Consider the following 23052-nt stretch of genomic DNA (forward strand, 5'->3'; position numbering starts at 1 on the left):
GTTAACAAACTCATGGGCCCTGACTTTGCAGAAAACAGCCAAATGATGTAACACAAATGGCTGACCCTCCATTTTGAGACTTCTTGGTGTGGGGTTGGGAAGAAAAGAGTATTCCCTACCTTCGGTGTGAAAGTCACAGGCTCTGAAAGACAACATGTGTTTTGTTGTTTTTGCTGAGATTTAGTGTTGTGTCCCAATCTGCCGGTATAATAGCCAATGTTACACCCTGCAAATAGTCCTCGTGGTTGAAGGCATGATGTCAGAGAGTTTGTAATGTATGTTTCTTTTGGACTATGGAAAAATGTAAAAGTAGCATGGTTTCTTCCCTCTGGTTTAATAGGGTCAACAGAAATCCATGATAATGGAATAGGTCAAAATTATATGAGACATATTGATTATATATCTATCTCTTTTTTCCTTTTCATAGTCAAGCACAGTGGTAGCCTATAATATTTTATTTTTTATTAAGATATTTTTTAAAATCTTTATTGAACAAGGCGAGTCAGTTAAGGACAAATTCTTATTTACAATGACAGCCTACACTATAACTTCATTTTCCATTTTATTTTAGATAATTGAATTCCTCCTAGCTTACGACAACTCACAAAACCCATAGCACTTAGCTTGAAGTGATACTTTATCAACATACTTGAAGTGATGTCAACAAAATGTAATGTGCCATAAGATACAATAATAAGTTAAAGTGCCTGTAAATGATTTAATACTGCAAAATTTGCACTTTCCCTTGCTGACTTTTTTTGTTGCTTGATTGGTCAAACCTAAACCATACGAATCCGCAGCTGACACAAGAAGGCACAGAGGGGTGCATGCTGGTTCTAGTAGGGAAATACAATTTTCTTAACTTTTTATCGAACGATTTTACGGGTCTGAGAAAACTACATTTCCCACAATGCCATGCACCTTTTCCTGTACATCATTCTCGTGAAGATAGCGGGCAATCGGTCGTCAAAACAATCCTATAATTTTGAGAATTTATGTCAAATCAAATATATAAATCACCAGGCTACGGGAATTGATATTGTTTAAAACAACCGACTCAAAGAAAAGACAATGGTATGTTTGCAATTGGGTACATTTTGTGGCCAATTGCTTTGCTCTAACGTTAGCTAGCTAGCTAATGTCGTTCGCCAGTATCATGTGAAATGTATGAGACGCCTAGAAATCATAGCCTGCTAGATAACGTTATATATTCGAATTAAACAAACCTATCGATTTAAATTGATCAATTAGCTATATCCGCCTCCCGACTTTGTTTTACGAAGCAACTGCCTGGCTTGCATGTATGTCAGCAGTAACGTTAGACTAGTTAGCCACCTAGCTAGTTAACGTTAGCTATCGAACATAACTAGCTAGCTATATATATATTTACCTGACAGGGCGTGGCTAGCTAACGTTAGCTAGTAATCTAGGCGTTGTAAAGGAATGCACATCCGTCTGCACACTCTTAACCAATCAGCCATGCTCAGAAATGCACTGTTTGGGCTTTGTTATAGTATGAGGTGAAACTGATGATGCATAGGAGTGGTGATAACGTCCAGTGAACCCATAGTTAGATCTGAGAAGGCATATCCAAGACCAGGCTAGCAAGGGTTCAAGGTTTCAGAATGTTCAAATGGAAATGAGGTGTGTAGAACGCCTATGACTCTCTGACAAGAGAAACGGCGAAAATCAAGTTCTATAACTACATTGCATCAAGGCCTAGGCTAGCGTGGCTAACGTTATATTGCGAGTAGAGAATATAGGAATGTAACTAGCCACGTTACTATAGCAGGGATGTAACTAGCTACATTACAATATCAGGGCTCTCAAACCCTAAGAATTAGCTTGTTGATAAACTGAACCAGGTTAGTTACAACTGGGGTTGGAGTGGAAACTTACAGGAGGGTAGTTCTCCAGGAACAGTGTTGGAGACCCACTGTACTAGACGGCAGAACATTTCTCACGCTTCATTTTCTCTCCTCCCCTGCCATACAGATCCGCTTCATCCTTATTCAGAACCGAGCAGGGAAGACCCGACTGGCCAAGTGGTACATGCAGTTTGATGACGACGAGAAACAGAAGCTGATTGAGGAGGTACATGCTGTGGTGACTGTCCGTGATGCCAAGCACACCAACTTTGTGGAGGTAAGGCTTTGCATGATGCCACGTCTGTGCATTGGTGTGTGCCCTAATGTAGGCTATTAGTTTCTGGCAATTGTACTCGTTGTCACTATCTGGCCATTCTAGAATGGCTGGAAGCAACCAGGGACTATAACTCAAGGTCTGGAGCTGCATTTGGCAAACAGTTTACTTGGCTTTATAGTGACGCGGGCCTAAATTGTATCATACATTTTGACACTGATGAGACGGTGGATAAAAGGCTATTTTCTACTGATATGCTGTAGCACTAATTGGTTATCCAAGTTTAATTTAATATTTCATTGTAAATGGAAAAAGTACTGCTTGCAAGTCAATTTCAATTCTACTGTAATTATTCATAGATGAAAAATCAAAACCACATATTGAGATGCTTGTCTGTCTTGTCTCCAGTTCAGGAACTTCAAGATCATCTATAGGCGCTATGCAGGTCTGTACTTCTGTATATGCGTGGATGTGACAGACAACAACCTGGCATACCTGGAGGGCATTCACAACTTCGTGGAGGTATGACACTAAACACATCAACTCACACGTAGACTGTTTAATTATGATGACCTACAATGTGGGAGCTGTTTTAGGTCAATGACTCTTCGGCTGGTTTATGTGAAGGAATGTGGGCTAATCACATTTCCACCTTAATAGCTGAATGATTAGGCATATTTTATTAGTAAACTATTGTAACGATGTGGAATACAGAGTACCACAGAATGAGTCATAATACCCAGAAAACGTAGCGGTCAGACGGAAATAGTTCCAATTGTTTATCCACCATTCATTTCTCATAGGATATTTTAGAAACACTTAAATACGGGCTGTTTCGTGCAGGCTTACCCTGGCGGGATGTTTTGAAAACTGTAAATCTCTCTAGGACAATGTGACTTATCAATCAATATATTCAACTATAAAGAAAAAAATGAAACTCTAATGTGGCTACCATAAAGAACTACAAGTTGCCGTGACCATCTGGACGAGAATGCCGAATCGAGGCAAATCTCTGGATTAACTATCTAAATTTAGACATTAATAAATTGGCAACATTTTTTTAAATGGACAATTCTGTTAACTGTCTGGTGCAAGTTTTTAAATTGACAATACCAGTTAGCAAAGGTGTCAGCTAGAGATGACATGCAGGGTTTTGTAGTTTTGCATAATGTCTACGTTGATGCCAATTAGCACTTTTGAATCTGAGAGTAAATAGAGCTGAATATATTGAAAAGTCACCTTGTCCGAAATAAATTTTCTTCATCAAAGCCTACACGAAACACAGCCCTTATTTTAAATGTTCCTAAAATCCCCTATGGGGAAAAACGCCAGGTCGTATGGGTATTATGACACCTCCACTGTGGGTCTCTATTTTCTATGCCTTCTTACCCAGTGTAATACGCCCCCTATAGTCTTTCGCTTCTCTGCAAAAGTAAGACCAAAACAAAGTGGGTGGGAGATCTCTGGTGTTCTTTGTTCCCGAAAAGCATTCCCTGGGTGGCATTCCTCCCGGGTCGAGGGGAAACAGCGGAACAGCTCGCACTGTGCTCCCTGTCCGAGGGACAGGCGGAATGTGGCTGTGAAGGAAAACAGCTGAGACTTCCGACACTGTTCAAGAGCACCGTGTCCTGGAATGCTGGACTTCCTCAGGCCCTTAAATGACCACGGCTTCATCTCAAATGATTCCCTATATAGGCTAGTGCACTACTTCAGACCAGGGCCATTGTTAATGTAACAAAACCTGACCTCTTCCTTTTCCCCCTTTTAGGTGTTGAATGAGTATTTCCACAACGTATGCGAGTTGGACCTGGTGTTCAACTTCTACAAGGTAAGAGTAAAAGTGTTGAGATTTAATTTTAAAACCAAACACTCTCAGTGCTAAGAGGAAAGATAAAGGAGCAGAAGAAACCCGGGGGAGGTGAAGATTCATTGAAATTGTATTTTCTTTCCTTGCAATGGGGAGGTGCCATGGCAACGGATGGGACGCATAATTACAACAGTCAATTAGGCTCCTCCACACTAGTTTGGCGGCGATTGGTTTTCCTCTACAGGAAATGCTAAGCAATTAAAACTCTCCACCTGATAACCGCCCTTTAAGCAGTTATCGTGTCAATTACACAAGGTATTTCTGAATATTCGCCCACTCGCTGAAACTTAAAGAAGCGCGGCCCTCGGTGAAAGCTGCTGCGCTCTGCGATTTCTTCTGAGTCAAAGAAACCAGAGTGCCAGAAAGCGACATGATGGCAAACATCAGCTCATCTCAACATCAACCCCCCCTCCTCTATTAGATCTAGTGACACAGCAGCAAGGCCTACGCACAGCTAGAAAGACACATATACATAATGGGGTGAAGATGAATCTGAAGGATCTATACAGTTCTCCAACACTTTTGTTTTTAAAGCTGTGTGTACAGGGCGTTGGAGCGGTGCAGAAGGCTGACCTCTGACCTGTGTCCTAACCTGCTTCTACCCGTCCTGTGTGTTCTGTCCCAGGTGTACACGGTGGTGGACGAGATGTTCCTGGCGGGGGAGATCAGAGAGACGAGCCAGACCAAGGTCCTCAAGCAGCTGCTAATGCTCCAGTCCCTCGAGTAGCCAACAGAGCAGCCATCTTGAACAGTCCATCGCCTAACCCCATCAGTCACTCTGGAATGGACCCCTCTCATTTGCCAGCTTCCATGGAGCAGGCTCCACCCATTACAGAAACCAGGGGCTTATTCACGAAGCTGCAAAGTCACAGAAGGTTCAGATAGAAATGCATAGTGTAGAACAGACATTCTGTCATGCAGAATTGGGAATCTAGTCAGCTCTACACATTACATTTCTATTTGCAACAATGAGAGTTTCAACCTCCTGATTATGCCCCATAAAGACTGTATTTTGGTGATGCGTGGCAGATATGGCCCTTAACACTTTCATTTCTTAACCACCAGTTCAAGTAAAATCATCTGGATGAGTACATTTGCCGCACTGAAAATAAATGTTCTCTCTATGCCCTGTCTCAAGCTGGAGGCTGCACTTATGGCAGACTAGGGTTGTCAGTTATTCACCTGTGTATCCTGCCTATACTAGTGGAGAGCGAGGATAACAAGGATGCACTGTTCTGGCAATCCCAGAGCGGCACTAAAGTAGCTAACAAGCACAAGAAAACGGCCTGTGATATCCCTGTCTACTTTTCACCATACTTCTGCCTGGGAGAATCACAGTTTGAGCTGCAGAGTGACTAAACCACCACTACGAATGCCCATTGAACTCTGGTGGTTCACAGTTCAATGGAGTGCACTTACTATGAGTGCTGTTGAGAGGTCTGGTAATGGCAACCTGTAAAGGGTCGCATCTACTGTGATATTAAATAGGAGATTCCCTGGTCTTAAATAACTTAATATCATGTCAGGTTATATATCAGACAATGCGTCTCCACATACGGTGCTTGTTAGTCACACCCAGATGTGTTAAAATTTAAATACACACTTTAAGAAAAAGGAAACTAGCTAATGGAAATATACAGTGATATATTTTATGTAAAGCAGTACTGTGAAGTTTGTTTTGTATAGTGTACATATATAGTGTGAAACCATTGTTGTCCATTCCTCAGCCTCTCTCGTCAATGGGTGTTTAATACACTGACCCGAATTGGGGGAAATTCCATTAGTCACTGGTCACCTCATTCATACTACAAACAATGGGTTTCGAACATCAACCAGAGGCCAAACAATAGGTCCAAAACTCCAGAGGAACTTATCTAGGTCTGTGACGCCACCTTGTACCGATTCTCATTGTAAACATATCACACGTTACTATTATGGTCTGTTAAATGTTTTGTTTTTTGGGGCTATAGTGAGAGATGTACTGCTTCTCCTCCTCTCTTGTCATGTGAGATGTGAGTTTAGGTGTTACTGTCTCCTGTCATTCTATTCCAGTCAGTGTATATACAACAAAAAAAACTAAGTACTAAATAAAGTGTTACACATATCTTATGCTTATTGATACTGTAGATAATGTGATGTACATTGGAAACACATTCATTTTTGTAGTGATATCACCATCTAGTGGTATTAAACCAGCATAGCCTTCACGTTCTGGAATCTGCCCTCTGAGGTCATTCTAGCAGCCTCCCAGTGATCGATAAAATCAATCAATATATCCACTTCAGATACGTTACTCCACTGACCCACAAACAGAAATTCAGACAATTAGACAGGCAAACTTTTACCATGTAGACTAGCATATGAAGTCTTCCCTGATACACAACCGTACCCTACTGTCTCCATGGCGGATAGGCAACCAGGTTGAAAACAATGAACGCGTGTGCACATAAAAAGACATGATCCGCAAATCAAAATCCACATTTAAAAAGCCAAGTTGATTTCGAATAGACCTTTAAAATGAACAAGCAAACCTTCCCTGCCAAAAACAATCCAATAGACAAACAAATATTATTTACAGCATAGATTATTCAGATGTACAGTAGTTCTTAAAATGGTTACTAAGCAACAACTGAGTTTCTGCTCCGTTCCGAGTGGAGAAAGGACAGGAGACATTAAGGACAGACTAAGTTAATAATAGGCTGACAGCCCAAAGATTAAGTTCTTACGATGCAGCCAATAGAATACTCGGCATTATTGAGACCAGGGTTCAATGGTATTAGGGTCGAGCAGCATGGAGTGCAACACTACTGCCGTGATTTGCGGTCAGTCTGGTCTGTACACAAACACGGGCTCAGGAAGTCACAGTAAATCTCCCAAGTGTTGCATCGTTCCTACAACGGCAGCAGACAAATGGGTCAACATAAAATTGCAGAGGGAATCATTTTACTACAACCCTGGAGAGGGAAAATAGAACAGCTGGCTGGCAGGTCAGTCAACACTTGGAGAGAAAGGACAAAACCCTCAGTTGTTCTTCAGTAAGGAATGACTAACTTCCAATTGCTCTTTTTATTACAGTATATTTTTCAATCAATACAAATCTTACAATTCTATGGATACAGTATATAAACAATCTCAATAAAAAAAAGTGGCACTTGCAAAAGAGAAACAAAAATAACAAAGCAGACTTTTTTTTAAACACAAAATGGGACCATTCTTTCTCAGGATGATGTCACAGTGGCATTTTGATAGCCATCTTCTCTATGCTGGTTCAGTGTAACAACCTGCTCTTAGTGGAGTGCAAACAGTAGCATTGCTTAGGAATTAGGTAAGGGTACATGGGGCCTGAAATTCTAAATGTTTCATAACCCGATTCTATATGACAGACAGAAAATGATAGGTGGAAGAGGCAAGACTTCATGTGTAAGACATGTAAAAACAAAAAGTGCAGTTGAATCTTAGACAGCCGCCTGGCCCTGTAACCTGAATATTTCCCACTAGTGACACTGAAACCAGTCTAGCTCCCGGTGACCGGTCTTTACATGTGAACTCAGAGCAGCAGAGAAATGAAGAGGGCCAAGATGGGGGTACGATTCTCGGAGATAACCTCCCCAGGGGCGCGATAGAGCCGGAGAACGAGACAAGAGTGTAGCATTTTACATCGCAAAGGCAAGCAGTAACATTAGATATGCAGCTGATAATGGGGAATAACAAGGGGTCCTTTGGAAAACCATAAGAAAAGACTGAACTGAAACCTTACTCACCATTGTGCTTTGGACATGACCCGCAGGCCTTTCTGATTGCCTCATGGAGTGAATCGATTTCCCTTTGGGGGTGCTAGTAATGACTGATCGGAAACATGTAGACTGGGGGGGACAGTATACATCTACAATGTCAAGAAATGTTCCTGTAAGGCCAGTACTCCACTTGATAAATTGCATGAATTGAAAACAAACCTTGGACAAGTTGTCCATTAGATTAGAATCAATACCATTTATACCCGAGGTCGAGTTACATGTGGTAACATTTAGACCGGTGGAATCAGTTACAAGTGTACATCTGAAGCCGGGAGAAGAATCAAGGGAAATGGGTCGGACAATAGAGGAAGCATTCACAACTGACCCAATATCTGCTCATGCTTGGGTGTTGTGGGTAAATGGCTCTTTTCGGGGTTGCAGAGCAGTCAAGCTCGGGTTGGGGAGACTTAGGTTTGACCCCGGTTATCAGAAGGTGAACAAGCAGGCTTGATAAGAAGTACAGTGCAAACAAAGGTTCAAAATCAGCTCATAAAAACAGACGAATGGGGAGTGCTCCCGCTGTGATGGGTAAAACATAAGAACTTCAATCATCAAGCAACCTGACAGTGCAGTCTAACAGGCTGCGTATGAATGAGGAAGTTGGTTTTGCATTTCATCCTTCATGGACTTTGTTACAGATGGTGTGTGTACTCTGTGTGTGTGTGTGTGCAAGCATGTGTAAGAGCGTCTGCTAAATGACTTAAATGTAAATGTAAATGTGTTGATAAAAACCACAAAGGGAGGGTAAAAACAGGAAATCCCCTACACATAACCCCTGACCCTGACAGTCATCCCAGATATGGACTCTTCTTCTTATGTTCCCAGCACAGTTCACACCACAGGGTTTCCCAGCCTAGGACCCAGGAGCCTGGGTAACCTCCCTTGGCAGGAAGTATAGTCTCTTACCAATGGTCAGGAGTTGCAGGTCATCTCCATGGCGACTGGTCAAGGTATGCTGTACGTGTGTAAGTGGTTTCAGAAGGGATAAGGGGAAGAGTCCTGCACATCCCAAAACACCTCGAGCTGAGAGGGAGAGAAATGTTAATAGATTTTGATCAATTATTCTCGAAAGACACATTTAATCGAAGCATGGCAGTCTACTGACCTTTAGGGCACGTCCTGTGCATGTGGGAGTGGGGCTGAAGGAGTGAGGGTGAGGTCCGGCCCCTAGCAGTTACACTGCTGCTTGGTCTGTGCGGTGGTACCTCTGGGCTGTCTCAGCTGCCTCAGAGAAGAATCTCCATACTGGATACCTGAACCCATCCGTTCTGGGTCCAACTCACCTGACAGAGGCAAGGCGCATTTTTTTTTTAACCTTTATTCAACCTGTCAAGTCAGTTAAGAACAAATTCTTATTTACAACGGTGCCCTATGGGACTCCCAATCACGGCCGGATGTGATACAGTCTGGATGTGAACACACATACAGTGACATCGGAAAGTATTAAGACCCCTTGACTTTTTCCACATTTAGTTTGTTAAGGCCTATTCTAAAATGGATTATATAAGCGAAAACAGGTTTAGACATTAAACAACAAAAACAACATACTTTATTTACATAATAATTTAGACCCTTTGCTATGAGAGTCCGAAATTGAGCTCAAGTGCATCCTGTTTCCATTGATCATCCTTGAGATGTTTCTACAACTTGATTGGAGTGTAGTAAATTCAATTGATTGGACATCATTTGGATAGACACACACCTGTCTAAACCAAGCCATGAGGTTGAAGGAATTGTCCGTAGAGCTCCAAGACAGGATTGTGTCAAAGCATAGATCTGGGGAAGGCTACCAAAACATTGAAGGTCCCCAAGAACATAGTGACCTCCATCATTCTTAAATTAAAGAAGTTTGGAACCACCAAGACTAGAGCTGGCTACCCAGCCAGTGAGCAATCGGGGGGGAAAAGGGCCTTGGTCAGGGAGGTGACCAAGAACCCGATGGTCACTCCGACATGGCTCCAGAGTTCTTGTGTGGAGATGGGAGAACCTTCCAGAAGGACAACCATTTCTGCAGCACTCCACCAATCAGGCCTTTATGGTAGTGGCCAGACGGAAGCCACTCTTCAGTAAAAGGCACATAACAGCCTGCTTGGAGTTTGCCAAAAGGCACCTAAAGGACCCTCTGGTCTGATGAAACCAAGATTAAACTCTTTGGCCTGAATGCCAAGCGGAGGAAACCTGGCACCATCCCCCTACGGTGAAGCTTGGTGCATCATGCTGTGGGGATGTTTTTCAGCGTCAGGGACTGGGAGACTAGTCAGGATCGAGAGAAAGATGAACGGAGAAAAGTACAGCGAGATCCTTGATGAAAACCTGCTCCAGACCTCAGACTGGGGCAAAGGTTCACCTTCCAACAGGACAACGTCCCTAAGCACACAGTCAAGACTACACAGGAATGGCTTCTGGACAAGTCTCTGAATGAGTGGCACAACCAGAGCATCTCTGGAGAGACCTAAACATAGCTGTGCAGTGACACTCCCCATCCAACCTGACAGAGCTTGAGAGGATCTGCAGAGAAGAATGGGAGAAACTCCCCAAACACAGGTGTGCCAAGCTTATAACGCCATACCAAAGAAGACTCGAGGCTGTAATCGCTGCCAAAGGTGTTTCGGCAAAGTAGAGTAAAGGGTCTCAATACTTTTGTAAATGTGATATTTCAGTTAAAAATGTTTTTTTATTAAATTTGCAAAAAAATGAAATAATGTTTTTGCTTTGTCATTATGGGGTATTGTGAGGGGGAAAAAATGATTTAATCCATTTTAGAAGGCTGTAATGTAACAAAATGTGGAAAAAGTCAAGGTCGGAATACTTTCTAAATGCACTGTATGTAATAGGGGTAAGTAAGGTGACTAAGCAACAGGATGTAAGATAAATAGAGTAGCAGCAGCTTGTTTGTGAGTGGGTGTAGAGTCAGTAGAAATGTATGTGCATATTATGAGTGTGTAGGGCCCTGCGAGTGTGCATAGAGAAAATATAAAAATAGGTCAATAAAAGATACAAGGTTAACTCAGATGGTCTTAGCTTATCGATTTATCAGTCTTATTGCTTGGGGATAGAAGCTGTTCAAGAACCTGTTGGTGCCAGACTTGATGCACCGGGTACCGCTTGCTGTTCGGAAGCAGAGAGAGAATAGTGTATGGGCTTGGGTGGTTGGAGTCTAACGATTTTCAGGGCCTTCTTTCCACACCATCTGATATAGAGGTCCTGGTTGGCAGGGAGCCCCAGTGATGTACTCGGTTGTCCACACCATCCTCTTTAGCGCCATGCGATCGAGGGCGGTGCTATTGCCACACCAGGCAGTGATGCAGCCAGTCAAGATGCTCTCAATGGTACAGCTGTAGAACTTTTTGAGGATTGGAGGGCCCACATGCTAAACTCGCCTCCTCGTTTCCTGTAGTCCACGATCAAGTGGTATTACTGACATTGAGGGAGAATTTGTTGCTCTGGCACCACACTGCCAGGTCACTGACATCCTCCCTGTAGGCTGACTCATTGTTGCCGGTGATCAGGCCTATCCCCATAGTGTCTTCAGAAAACTTGATGGTGGTGTTGTGTGGCCACACAGTCGTGGGTGAGTTCTTAAGAACAGGGGATTACAGACTGGGACATCATCTTCATGCTGAAATACCTCAAGTTTCAGCATGATAATGCTGAGGCCCCATGTATCTGTACACAATTCCTGGAAGCTGAAAATGTCCCAGTTCTTCCATGGCCTGCATACTCAGCAGATATGTCACCCATTGAGCATGTTTGGGATGCTCTGGATCGACAGCGTGTTCCAGTTCCCGCCAATATCCAGCAACTTCGCACATCCATTGAAGAGGAGTGGGACAACATTCCACAGGCCACAATCAACAGCCTGATCAACTCTATGTGAAGGAGATGTGTCGCGCTACATGAGGCAAATGGTGGTGACGCCAGATACTGACTGGTTTTCTGATCCACACCCCAATTATATATATATTTTTAAGGTATCTGTGACCAACAGATGCATATCTGTATTCCCAGTCAAGCGAAATCTATAGATTAATGAATTTATTTCAATTGAATGCTGTCCTTATATGAACTGTAGCTCAGTAAAAAAAATGAAATTGTTGAATTTATATTTGTCTTCCGTGTACATTAAATCAAGAAAGACCAAGGCACACAGAGCACACACATATCGCTAGGCGTAAAAAACCATACACATTGAACTTGCTTCATAGTAAGATTGAAAATCAAACAGAAACACATTTTTAGCACACACACAAACACACTTCATAAGTAAACTGTTTGTTTACCTGACTCTATCTTGTTGAGGATGGTACGGGCGGTTTTGAGGAAGGCCTCCTCCACATTCTCCCCTGTCAGAGCGCTAGTCTCCAGGAACATCAGTTCTGTAACAGTCAGTCAGTCAACTCGATACTCTAATCCCAATTAAACTAATACAGGTTTAAAAACTTGTGGAAATTACAACTACCTGAGATTAGAGTTGACTAAAAAGGGGAGAAAGGAAAAAAGGGGAGCGATGGAGTGTGAAAAAGGGTGAGAGAGTTGTGAAATGGGAGCCAGGGAAACGGCCTGAGTAGAGGAGAGAAGGGTGAGAGATGGACAGACAAGACAGTTACCGTTCTCCTGTGCGAAGCGGGACGCCTCGAGGAAGGTGACCTCTCGGTCCGCGTCCAGGTCCTTCTTATTGCCGCACAGGATGATGACGATGTTGGGGCTGGCCAGCATCCGTGCGTCTGTCAGCCAGTCGGTCAGGGCGTTGTACGTCTCCCGGCTAGAGGAAAGACACAGGAGGGGAGAACTGATTCAAATCGCGTTTCCTTAGGGAAAGGCATGTTCAATAGGGAATGGGACGTTACTTTTGAAAAAGCAGAGTTGTGAATTATGCGTTCATGACAGCATCAGAGGTCAAATAGAAGAAGTACTTGGATGAGGGGGGGTGATAAGTTGAAAAACTGCTAATATTCTCAACTTACACTTTTCAACCTCTCTCTGTGGACTAATGTTATTTTTGCTCCAAATGAGAAGAGAAATATGAAACGTCATCCCTCCCTTTCCCCTCCTCAAGGACAGATGGAGTCCGATACCACGTCACACCTTCTCTTTTTTGGGGGGGAAAGTCCCCGATCACCATGGTGACAGCATGCTGGTGTCCATGGCAACGTGAAAACAATGAGCAGAAGGGTGTCGACTAATGTCCCACAGCGAGGCGGCTTAACCATGACGTCAGCATAGAGTTAAGCGATGACGACCCCTCTGCCTCGGCGTAGCTCTCTCACACCACACGCTTCCATCTCTCCCTCTCCCCATATTCTCTCCCTCCCTGCTCTCTTCTCTCTCGCTCGGTTGACACTCTGTCTAATGGAGTTTTGCTTTCTGGGCTGCCTGCCTCCTGTCTGGAGACGCCACTTTATTACAGGCCCTGTCATTCTGCATCACACACTTTATTACAGGCCCTGTCATTCTGCATCACACACTTTATTAAAGCTCACCTGACAGTACACCATTCACTCCATCTTGATTATGAGACAGGCGGTGCCATGGCAACTCTGGGCTTATCAAATAAAAACTCTTGGCTTGGTGCTGCCATACAAATGTCTCCATCTCTGACTCAGAGTGTCTAAGTGCTCCTGACAGACTCTCCATAGGCCTGTTGAAATTCAAACATCTAGTCAGTCTCTCCGTGCTCTATGCTAACTCCCATGCCTGGGTGTGTGTGCGTGTGTGTGTGTGGGTGTGCGTGCGTAAGACCAGTAAAATCAGTGCGCGTTCGTAATGGGTCGTTCATTGGTTCACCTACCTTGTGATGTCATAGACGAGCAGCGCCCCTGCCGCTCCGCGGTAGTAGCTACGAGTCACAGACCTGGGGGAGGGCAGACAGAAAGCACTGTTAACCAATCACAGAACCAGAATACAATCTGCCAACCAATGAGAGGATGGGTCAGCGGTAACGGCACTCAGGGTAACCAATGGGAGATCTTTACCTGAAGCGCTCCTGTCCGGCTGTGTCCCAGATCTGTAGTTTAACCGTCTTACCCCCGACGCTGACCACCCTGGACCCAAACTCGACCCCGATGGTGTGGTTGGAGTCCTGCTTGACTGCACAGGCAGAGACCAAAAAAAAAAAAAATTGGGAGAGAAGCCACAAACATCACCGCACTGTTTGTTTATGTCTCATCCTTTATTAAAATGTCTGTTTTTACAGATGGCTGCTTTGTGAAAGACAACCTTGACTAAAGAGTAGGTGTGACTGCCTAGTCATTAGGTCTAAGTTGCCAAGACTTCACAGAAACATTTCCTGGTTAATTCCCAGAGCTGATCTATATTGTGCTGATGCGTTGTGCTTGTTTAAAAGACCAGAACAGTTTGCGTCAGAAGCCTCTTCGGAAGCCTCATCAGCATACCAGAGGGTTAAGGAGCTACTGCCTCTCCCAGGTCCAGAGATTAACACAGTCAAAGCCCTTCTCTCAAGCTACTGACAGGACTGGGAGTTAGAGGTCTTTATCTCATTTGCACATCAGTGTGCGTGGACATCCGCTACATGAGCGAGCGAGCGTGTGTGTGTCAGTGTGCAGAGATACTTGTAACGTTTCTATATTATTGTACATAAACGATGCATGTGGGTGTTGTGTATTTGCAGGACAGGGGGCGACCAGCATCGGCACTACTTACACTTGGTCTCAATGAACTGGTGCAGGAGGCAAGATTTCCCTGCCCCAGCACTTCCAATGACCAGGAACTTAAACAGGAAGTCTGAAATGAGAGAGAGCGGGGGCAGAAATCAATACAACGCCAGCGGCTCAAACGGTTGAACTTGAGACCAATCCTTAAGTCGTCCTGTGATCGTGAGCTGCTCACTGTCACTGAGTTGCCAACGGTCCCAAATTAGCTGGCTAATCACTACCTAGCGTGCGAGTGTGACGGCATGTTAACATTGATGCTACTTAGCAAAGCGGCTTGTTAAAAGGATGGAGGTAAAAGAGCCGTCTAAATTAACAATGAGAGAGGATGTGTTGTCAACCACTGAGAGGTGTAAATCCCATAGGACATCACTCCTCGCTATGAGAAAGATTGAGTTGTATCATCCGGTCTGTCTCCTCAGGCTTTGGAACTGCTCCTGATTTCCCCCAATAAAAAGCCAAGCTTATCTGTACGGTGTGGCTCGTCTCAGAGTGTACGCTGAGTGACAGCGATAGCATCCAGGAGCCCTGCCAAAACAGTCTCCCAGCCTCTGACCTCATACCACCCTCACCGATCTGACCAAAGGGCTCGATGACTCAATGTTGCAGCGCAACCCCTGACTAGACAGACAGCCTCCTAGCTAGGTGAGCTCCATGCAACTAGCCTGAGTGTTGCACTGACATTCACATGCAGTGTTTCCCCTATATTCAAATCATGGCTACCACAAAAACATTTTTTAATAATATTTTAAAACACTCTCCCTGACTGTCTATACAGTTGAAGTCGGAAGTTTACATACACCTTAGCCAAATAGTTTGGCTAAAAAAAACATTTTTAAACTCTGTTTTTCATTATTTTTGACATTTAATCCTAGTAAAAATTCCCTGTCTTAGGTCAGTTAGGATCCCCACTATATTTTATGAATGTGAAATGTCAGAATAATAGTAGAGAATGAATTATTTCCGCTTTTATTTATTTGGGTCAAACGTTTCTGGTAGCCTTCCACAAGCTTCCTACAATAAGTTTGGTGAATTTTGGCCCATTCCTCCTGACAGAGCTGGTGTAACTGAATCAGGTTTGTAGGGTTCCTTGCTCGCACACGCCTTTTCAGTTCTGCCCACACATTTTCTATAGGATTGAGGTCAGGGCTTTGTGATGGCCACTTTGTTGTCCTTAAGCCATTTTGCCACAACTTCGGAAGTATGCTTGGGGTTATTGTCCATTTGGAAGACCCATTTGTGACCAAGCTTTAACCACCTGACTGATGTCTTGAAATGTTGCTTCAATATATCCACATTATTTTCCCTCCCCATAATGCCATCTATTTTGTGAAGTGCACCAGTCCCTCCTGCAGCAAAGCACGTCCACAACATGATGCTGCCACCCCCGTTCTTCAAGGTTGGGATGGTGTTCTTCGGCTTGCAAGCCTCCCCCTTTTCCTGCAAACATAACAATGGTCATTATGGCCAAACAGTTATATTTTTGTTTCATCAGACCAGAAGATTTTTCTCCAAAAAGTGTGATCTTTGTCCCCAGTTGCAAACCGTAGTCTGGCTTTTTATGGCGGTTTTGGAGCAGTGGCTTCTTCCTTGCTGAGCAGCCTTTCAGGTTGTCTATATAGGACTCATTTTACTGTGGCTATAGATACTTTTGTACCAGTTTCCTCCAACATCTTCACAAGGTCCTTTGCTGTTGCTCTGGGATTGATTTGCACTTTTCGCACTGAAGTACATTAATCTTGAGGAGACAGAATGCGTCTTCTTCCTGAGCGGTAAGATGACTGCGTGGTCCCATGGCGTTTATACTTGCGTACTATATGTTTGTACAGATGAGCGTGGTACATTCAGGCATTTGGAAATTGCTCCCAAGGATGAACCATACTTGTGGAGGTCTACCATTTTTTTCTGAGGTCTTGGCTGATTTCTTTAGATTATTCCATGATGTCAAGCAAAGAGGCACTGAGTTTGAAGGTAGGCCTTGAAATACATCCACAGGTACACCTCCTATTGACATCAATTAGCCTATCAGAAGCTTCTAAAGCCATGACATCAAAGGCACAGTCAACTTAGTGTATGTAAACTTCTGACCCACTGGAATTGGGATACAGTGAATTATAGGTGAAATAATCTATCTGTAAACAATTGTTGGAACAAATACTTGTCATGCACAAAGTAGATGTCCTGACTGACTTGCCAAAACTATAGTTTGTTAACAAGAAATTTGTGGAGTGGTTGAAAAACAAGCTTTAATGACTCCAACCTAAGTATGTAAACTTCCGACTTCAACTACTGAAATAAAAACTAGACGACCTAAAATATCTAAAATGGCATGGCATGGGGGCCCCCATTGATTTTGTTACCATGTTTGAGTCACTCAGATAGCATAACACAGCATAAACCATGGCAGAAACGTGTAGAACTGTAGAAAATGTGCTTTAAAAACAGCAACATTTTGTCTCTGCTGCCCCTCCCCCGCTAACTGCACCACAACTGCCTGAAAAAGATCCTAGGGGAAACGCTGAGCTGGCTACATGGCGGCAAGTGTATAAGAACGGAGGCAGTCTATTCACAAACAGTCCTATGTATAGCCGACCGGGACCGAGTACATCTGCACAACACAGATGGGTTACACTGGGGCAGCTGCACAGATCTAGTGGTGTGTTGGACCGGGTCTGATACTTGACCCATCCTACGCACATGACCGTCTGGCTGGGGCCCTGACGTGTGGGACACAGAGCGGTCCAAAGATGGCCTTTGTGCCGTGACCACAGATAGGTCAGAGGTCAGGGGCCATTTGCATGCGTAGGCCAGGGTTCCACCAAGCCGTACAGGGAACAATGGGGAATTGAAGAGGGAGAGGCTGGCTGTGTGTGGAAAGGGGCAGTAGTAGTATAGAGTGAAGGATGCACAAGTCTCTCACACACACACACACACACACGTGAGTCAAGCTGCAGGAAAAACACAGGCCCCTCACTGAGTTTCAAGGCTAGTTGTTGCATTTACTGGGAGATTACAGTACCAGTCAAAAGTTTAGACACACCTACTCATTCCCGGTTTTTATTTGAATGTTGTAGAATAATAGTGAATACATCAAAACTCTGAAATAACACATACGGAATCATGTAGTAACCAAAAAACAAGTGTTAAACAAATTAAAATATATTTGAGATTCTTCAAAGTAGCCACCCTTTGCCTTGATGACAGTTTTGCAGACTCTTGGCATTCTCTCAACCAGCTTCATGAGGTAGTTACCTAGAATGCATTTCAATTAAATGGTGTGCCTTGTTAAAAAGTACATTTGTGGAATTTCTTTCCTTCTTAATGCATTTGAGCTAGTCAGTTGTGTTGTGACGTGGTAGGGTTGGTATACAGAAGATAACCTTCTACCTGTTCGGTAGAAGACCAAATCCATATTATGGCAAGAACAGCTCAAATAAGCAAAGAGAAACAACAGTCCATCATTACTTTAAGACGTGAAGGTCAGTCAATGCGGAACATCAAGAACTTTGGAACGCAAAAACCATCAAGCGCTATGATGAAACTGGCTCTCAAGGAAAGGAATACCCAGAGTTACCACTGCTGCAGAGGATATGTTCTTTAGAATATCTGCACCTCAGATTGCTGCAAAGAAACCATTACTAAAGGACACCAATAAGAAGAAGAGACTTGCTTAGGCCAAGAAACAAGAGCAATGGACATTTGACCAGTGGAATTCTGTCCTTTGGTCTGATGAGTCCAAATGTGAGATTTTTGGTTCCAACCCCTGTGTTTTTGTGAGATGCAGAGTAGGTGAACGGATTATCTCCGCATGTGTGGTTACCACCGTGAAGCATTGTGGAGGTGTGATGGTGGTTTGTTGGTGACACTGGGTGATTTTGTTTAAAGGCATGGCTACCACAACATTCTGCAGCGATACGCCATCCCACCTGGTTTGTGCTTAGTGGGACAATCATTTGTTTTTCAACAGGACAATGGCCCAACACACCTCCAGGCTATGTAAGGGCTATTTGACCGAGAAGGAGAGTGATGGAGTGCTGCATCAGATGACCTGGCCTCAACAATAACCCGACCTCAACCCAATTGAGATGGTTTGGAATGAGTTGGACCGCAGAGTGAAGGAAAAGCAGCCAACAAGTGCTCAGCATGTGGGAACTCCTTCAAGACTTTTGTAAAAGCATTCCAGGTGAAGCTGGTTGAGAGTGTGCAAAGCTGTCATCAAGGAAAAGGGTGGCTATTTGAAGAATCTCAAATATATTTTGATTTAACACTTTTGGTTACTACATGATTCCATGTGTTATTTCATAGTTTTGATGTCTTCACTATTACTCTACAATGTAAAAACAAAAAAGTAAAATTAAGAAAAACCCTTGAATGAGTAGGTGTCCAAACTTTTGACTGGTACTGTATTTCAATTACATTTCCAACTTTGTCAGTGCCTGACTCTTCACCTCAACTTTCTGATTGATTTGCAGACTGTATGCTGTTGACCGCTCTGCTGCTATTAGGCTAATCAGCTAGGCTACAAAGCAGGCCAGTCAAATAGTCAATATTGTAACTCGAGTAAATGACTCGACTCCTACTGATGAAAGGAAAGAGCTGGGGATGAGATTGCTCCTTTGTTCTTCTGTGACATTTAAAACACATTAAGTACTCCCGCAGCCAGCTATTCGCCAACCCATAAATCAACCATGGCCTATTTATACTAGCGTGTGTGGTTTACTCAAGCAACATAACCATGAGGACACATTCATGGCAAGGTAGGTACCCACTAGAGGCCTTATCACACCTTGTTTTCTGTCTCTCAACAGAAACATTTATCAAAGACAACCTGTGTGTGAACGTGACCGATGGAAAAGCCTGTCTAGGCCTTACCCCGGAAGGGAATAGTTGAGTCATTGTATTTACACCATAATAAAGCCACAAGTATTTTGTTGGGTATAAGCTATAGTAAACAGCAGGCAGGATTTGGCAGGAATAACAGCCTGATCAGTGACCACACACACATCCTCCTGTTCTTCACCTGCTCTGAATCAGACCCGTGTTACCTCTGGAGCCAAGCCATATACTATCTTACTGTGCTGGGCTTCATCAGTGTGTGTACACACTAAGACAGCCATTCCCCTAACCGAGAGACTGTGTGATGCGTTTTGTGTTCGGGTAAAGAATAAAAAGGACAGTCGGCCCAATCCTTCACTGAGAGCCAATGTGAATTAGTGAATGCAGCTTCTGCTAGTCTGCTTTGTGTAGTCACGTGTCTCCCCTGTGACTGTTGTTCTGCCCTCTTTTCCTTTATCCCTTCTAGTACTTAGAAGGGGGAAAAAAGCCCATGAGTAAATCAATGAAGACTATTACAGCTGTGCTCTATGTACCATTAGTGCAGAGCACTCCACCCCTAATGTTGACCTGCTGGTGTAGCATTTCAGAGAGAGAGCAAAAGAGAGACTGTATCATTATCGAGTGGAGACAGATGGAGAGACACAGACGGAGAGACACATGTGTGTTTGTGTCAAGCAGGGGGTTGAGCAAGCTGCAACAGGAGAGGAGTGAGTATCCAAGGTGTGCTGTTGTTACACAAACAAAAACCAATCCATTTGCCACAGCATAAGAAAATGAATAGGCCTGGCTACAGTAAAACACTTAGCTACCACTACACAGCATGTCCAAAGCATGTTTACAAGGTTCAAATGTATATTTCGGCATAAAGATTCCAAGACAGTGGTCAAAGGAAGATAAAACTGCATTTTTTTCCATTGGTGAAAATAACAAGAGCGGTTTAAGGCACTGCATTGCAGTGTCAGAGGCACCACTACAGATCCAGGTTCGATCACGGCCAGCGCGACCGGGAGACCCGTGAAGAGACGCACAATTGGCCCAGCGTCGTCCGGGTTAGGGGAGGGTTTGGCCGGCTGGGACGTCATTGTCCCATCGCACTCTGGCGGGCCGGGTGCATGCAAGCTGATTTCGGTCGCCAGTTGTAAGGTGTTTCCTCCTACACATTGGTGCGGCTGGCAACCGGGTTAAGCGAACAGGGTGTTATGAAGCAGTGCAGCTTAGCGGGGTCGTGTTTCGGAGGAAGCATGGCTCTCGACCTTCGCCTCTCCGGAGTCCGTAGGGAGTTGCAGCGATGGGTCACGACTAACTACCAATGGGATATCACAAAAAAGGGGGCAGAAAGTTCCAAAAATGATAAAAATATCATTTAAAAAAAATAAAAATAAAAAAGTAAAATAAAAGTAGAACCAGATTGTTTGTTAGTAAAACACACCAACGTAAATGTCTTGGATTGGTCTTGGATTGGTCTTGGATTGGCCCCCATGGAATTGGACATGTAATGGACCAACAAACACCTAGCTAGCTTGTTTTGATTTTAAAATATATAGGTTACATTGTCGTTTAAAAAGTGACACGAGAAGAATTAACATTCAGGAGATTAGATTAATGTGGAATAGAATTAATAGAATCCCCATTCTAGCTGACAAGTCAAGCAAGTTTACATGCAAGCACAAAAAACAAGACGTTTGTTTTGGGATTTCTACAGTTGTTAAAAACAGTCAGCCTTTTAAACCTCTTAAAAATGAGTATGTTTACATGCACATGAATCATTTGATATTAAACTGATTATGACCTTAGGCAGATTATGCAATAGTCATGCAAACACCTTACTCTACTTCTCTTCGAATCGGTGTACGGTCCAAATCGAAGTAAGCATACAAACGATTAAAACACCTGGTTTTCTAAGCAATCTTTCAAATTATTAGGACATATTAACACCTTAAATCAGCGTTCCAGCGGTGTATTTGATCTGAGCAAGTGCTAGCACCAGCCAAACGAGCCTTCCTCTTTAACGCGAGTGAAGTGCGTTCAGAACAATTTAACAGTAACGTTAGTTACAAAGTAGCCTTAGAAGTAGTTTTCACATTCAAACTTTGTGTTCGAACCGAGAATCAAATATGCTTCCCAAAAAAATTGCCGATTTCAGATGTATGTAAAACAGCATTATTATGGAAATCGTTCGTGCAAAGCATGTAATAATTTTAATCGAACTAACGTTAGCTATTATATTAATCTGACTATCCACAATCATCGCATTATTGTGTGCATGTAACTCAAAGACATCTTTGTTCAAATTCAGAGGAAGCCACATGCAAAACAGTATTCCAGTCTTGTTTGAAATGTTTATACGAATTCCAGATATGATCTCATGTAGCAAGCTAGTTATGAAGGTGATGAGGATGCTGGTATCTGTACCCTGGGGCTGGGGTGTCATTGCAAATGCATCAGATCAGGACTCTCCGACCATGTTCCTGGAGAGCTACCCTCCAGTAGGTTTTCGCTTCAAAACTAACAGGATTAAGTTGGTCAACCAGCGAATTATTAGAACCAAGTGCGCTAGGTTAGAGTTTGAGTGAAAACCTAGAGGGTGGCTCTCCGGGAACAGGGTTGGAGAGCCCGGTCGTTAGCAAAAATGCCTCACTTGAGAAGTTAGCTGACCCCACCACTTCCAACTTTTCAATCCCAAGGACACATGACTAACTAGCTAAATCAAAAGGAGGTCTGTTAAATTAAACCGAAGGACTGCAAATACAGCTTCTAGCTATGACTAAACTAGCCACCTAAGTTAACTATACCAATGTTTTACTTATTGACTAACGTTGGGACACAACTCCCTCTGGGAGTGAAACCAATACAATAGACTCGATGTTGTGTACTAAAACTACTTCTTGACAATTTTAGGAAGCACACCCCGCTACTCTCTACCCACTCCTTCTGGCTACGAGACAGTGGTGACACGAGACAGTGTTGATTTCAAGATGCCTAGTGGAAATTCCAGGGCTGAATGTATTTGCAAACACAAACAAGCCTCCTGACCCCAGCAGGTACAGTAGAAGTTACATACGTAGCTAGCTCAAATACAGAAGAGAAAGCGAGACACTTCACTCACTGCTTTTTTCTGGTTTAATGAAATTCAATTAACTAAGTAAACCAGCTGCTATTCTATACGTCTATGGGATACCCACCCCGTTAAGTAGACCGGAACTGATTATTTTTGTTCAATGGTAAACGGCCTGAGTGAACTATCTTCATTTCTCCACCATCTTCGGCTAGCTAACAGGCTAACTAAACGTACCGTATGTTTCAGACATGTCGCCCCCCGCTTTAAAAACGATGGACTCAGTTGGCTTTTCTTCGTTTATTTCTTCGTACCGTATGTAAAGGATGTGGTGTTGTTTTCTAATGTGGCAATTTACTCCTCGTTTTAGATTTCTGACTTCGCCACACCGTTTCCTTTCCTTCCTCCAACAACACAGCTTATTCTTCGATGAGGTTTAATAGCGGTTGGCATCCAATAAATGTTGCATTACCGCCACCTACTAGACTGGAGTATAACTTTGCTTGAAAAAAATATATAAAACATGAACTACCATCTAACACTACACTCACAATTTGTTTTAAATATACAAAATAAAGAAAGAAACACCATACTCCACTATTTAGTCCTACCACCACACCCTGTAACTCTTCTGACGTCAAGTCTCGCACACCCAAATACATCTCTACAGCTGCCACCACAACCTCAATT

General features: G+C 43.4%; 2 protein-coding genes across 2 annotated transcripts; one reads left to right on the forward strand and one right to left on the reverse strand.

Moving 5' to 3' along the window:
• Positions 1–901: 901 nt before the first annotated feature.
• Positions 902–6113, forward strand: ap2s1 (adaptor related protein complex 2 subunit sigma 1). The gene is made up of 5 exons (XM_029673111.2): positions 902–1074; positions 1996–2145; positions 2551–2664; positions 3911–3970; positions 4635–6113. The coding sequence occupies exons 1-5, from the start codon at positions 1072–1074 to the stop codon at positions 4734–4736; spliced, it is 429 nt and encodes a 142-aa protein (XP_029528971.1). The 5' UTR covers positions 902–1071; the 3' UTR covers positions 4737–6113.
• Positions 6114–6503: 390 nt separating this feature from the next.
• On the reverse strand, positions 6504–22714 carry LOC115137080 (ras-related protein Rab-4B-like). Its single transcript, XM_029673114.2, has 8 exons — positions 22600–22714; positions 14464–14544; positions 13776–13890; positions 13592–13654; positions 12411–12565; positions 12084–12179; positions 8909–9086; positions 6504–8826 (listed from the first exon to the last, which is right to left on the reverse strand). The coding sequence occupies exons 1-7, from the start codon at positions 22613–22615 to the stop codon at positions 8971–8973; spliced, it is 642 nt and encodes a 213-aa protein (XP_029528974.1). The 5' UTR covers positions 22616–22714; the 3' UTR covers positions 6504–8826; positions 8909–8970.
• Positions 22715–23052: the final 338 nt, after the last annotated feature.

This window comes from Oncorhynchus nerka, linkage group LG11 (genome assembly GCF_034236695.1).
Source record: "Oncorhynchus nerka isolate Pitt River linkage group LG11, Oner_Uvic_2.0, whole genome shotgun sequence".
Classification (NCBI taxonomy): Eukaryota; Metazoa; Chordata; class Actinopteri; order Salmoniformes; family Salmonidae; genus Oncorhynchus; species Oncorhynchus nerka.

Coding starts and splice junctions, on each gene's coding strand:
- LOC115137080 (XM_029673114.2), bottom strand. Junction 13,655..13,775: donor GCCGGACAGGAGCGCTTCAG/GTAAAGATCTCC, acceptor GCCCTCCCCCAG/GTCTGTGACTCGTAGCTACT. Junction 9,087..12,083: donor CCTCAACAAGATAGAGTCAG/GTAAACAAACAG, acceptor TGCCTCTGTCAG/GTGAGTTGGACCCAGAACGG.
- ap2s1 (XM_029673111.2), top strand. Junction 2,146..2,550: donor AGCACACCAACTTTGTGGAG/GTAAGGCTTTGC, acceptor TCTTGTCTCCAG/TTCAGGAACTTCAAGATCAT. Junction 2,665..3,910: donor GCATTCACAACTTCGTGGAG/GTATGACACTAA, acceptor TCCCCCTTTTAG/GTGTTGAATGAGTATTTCCA.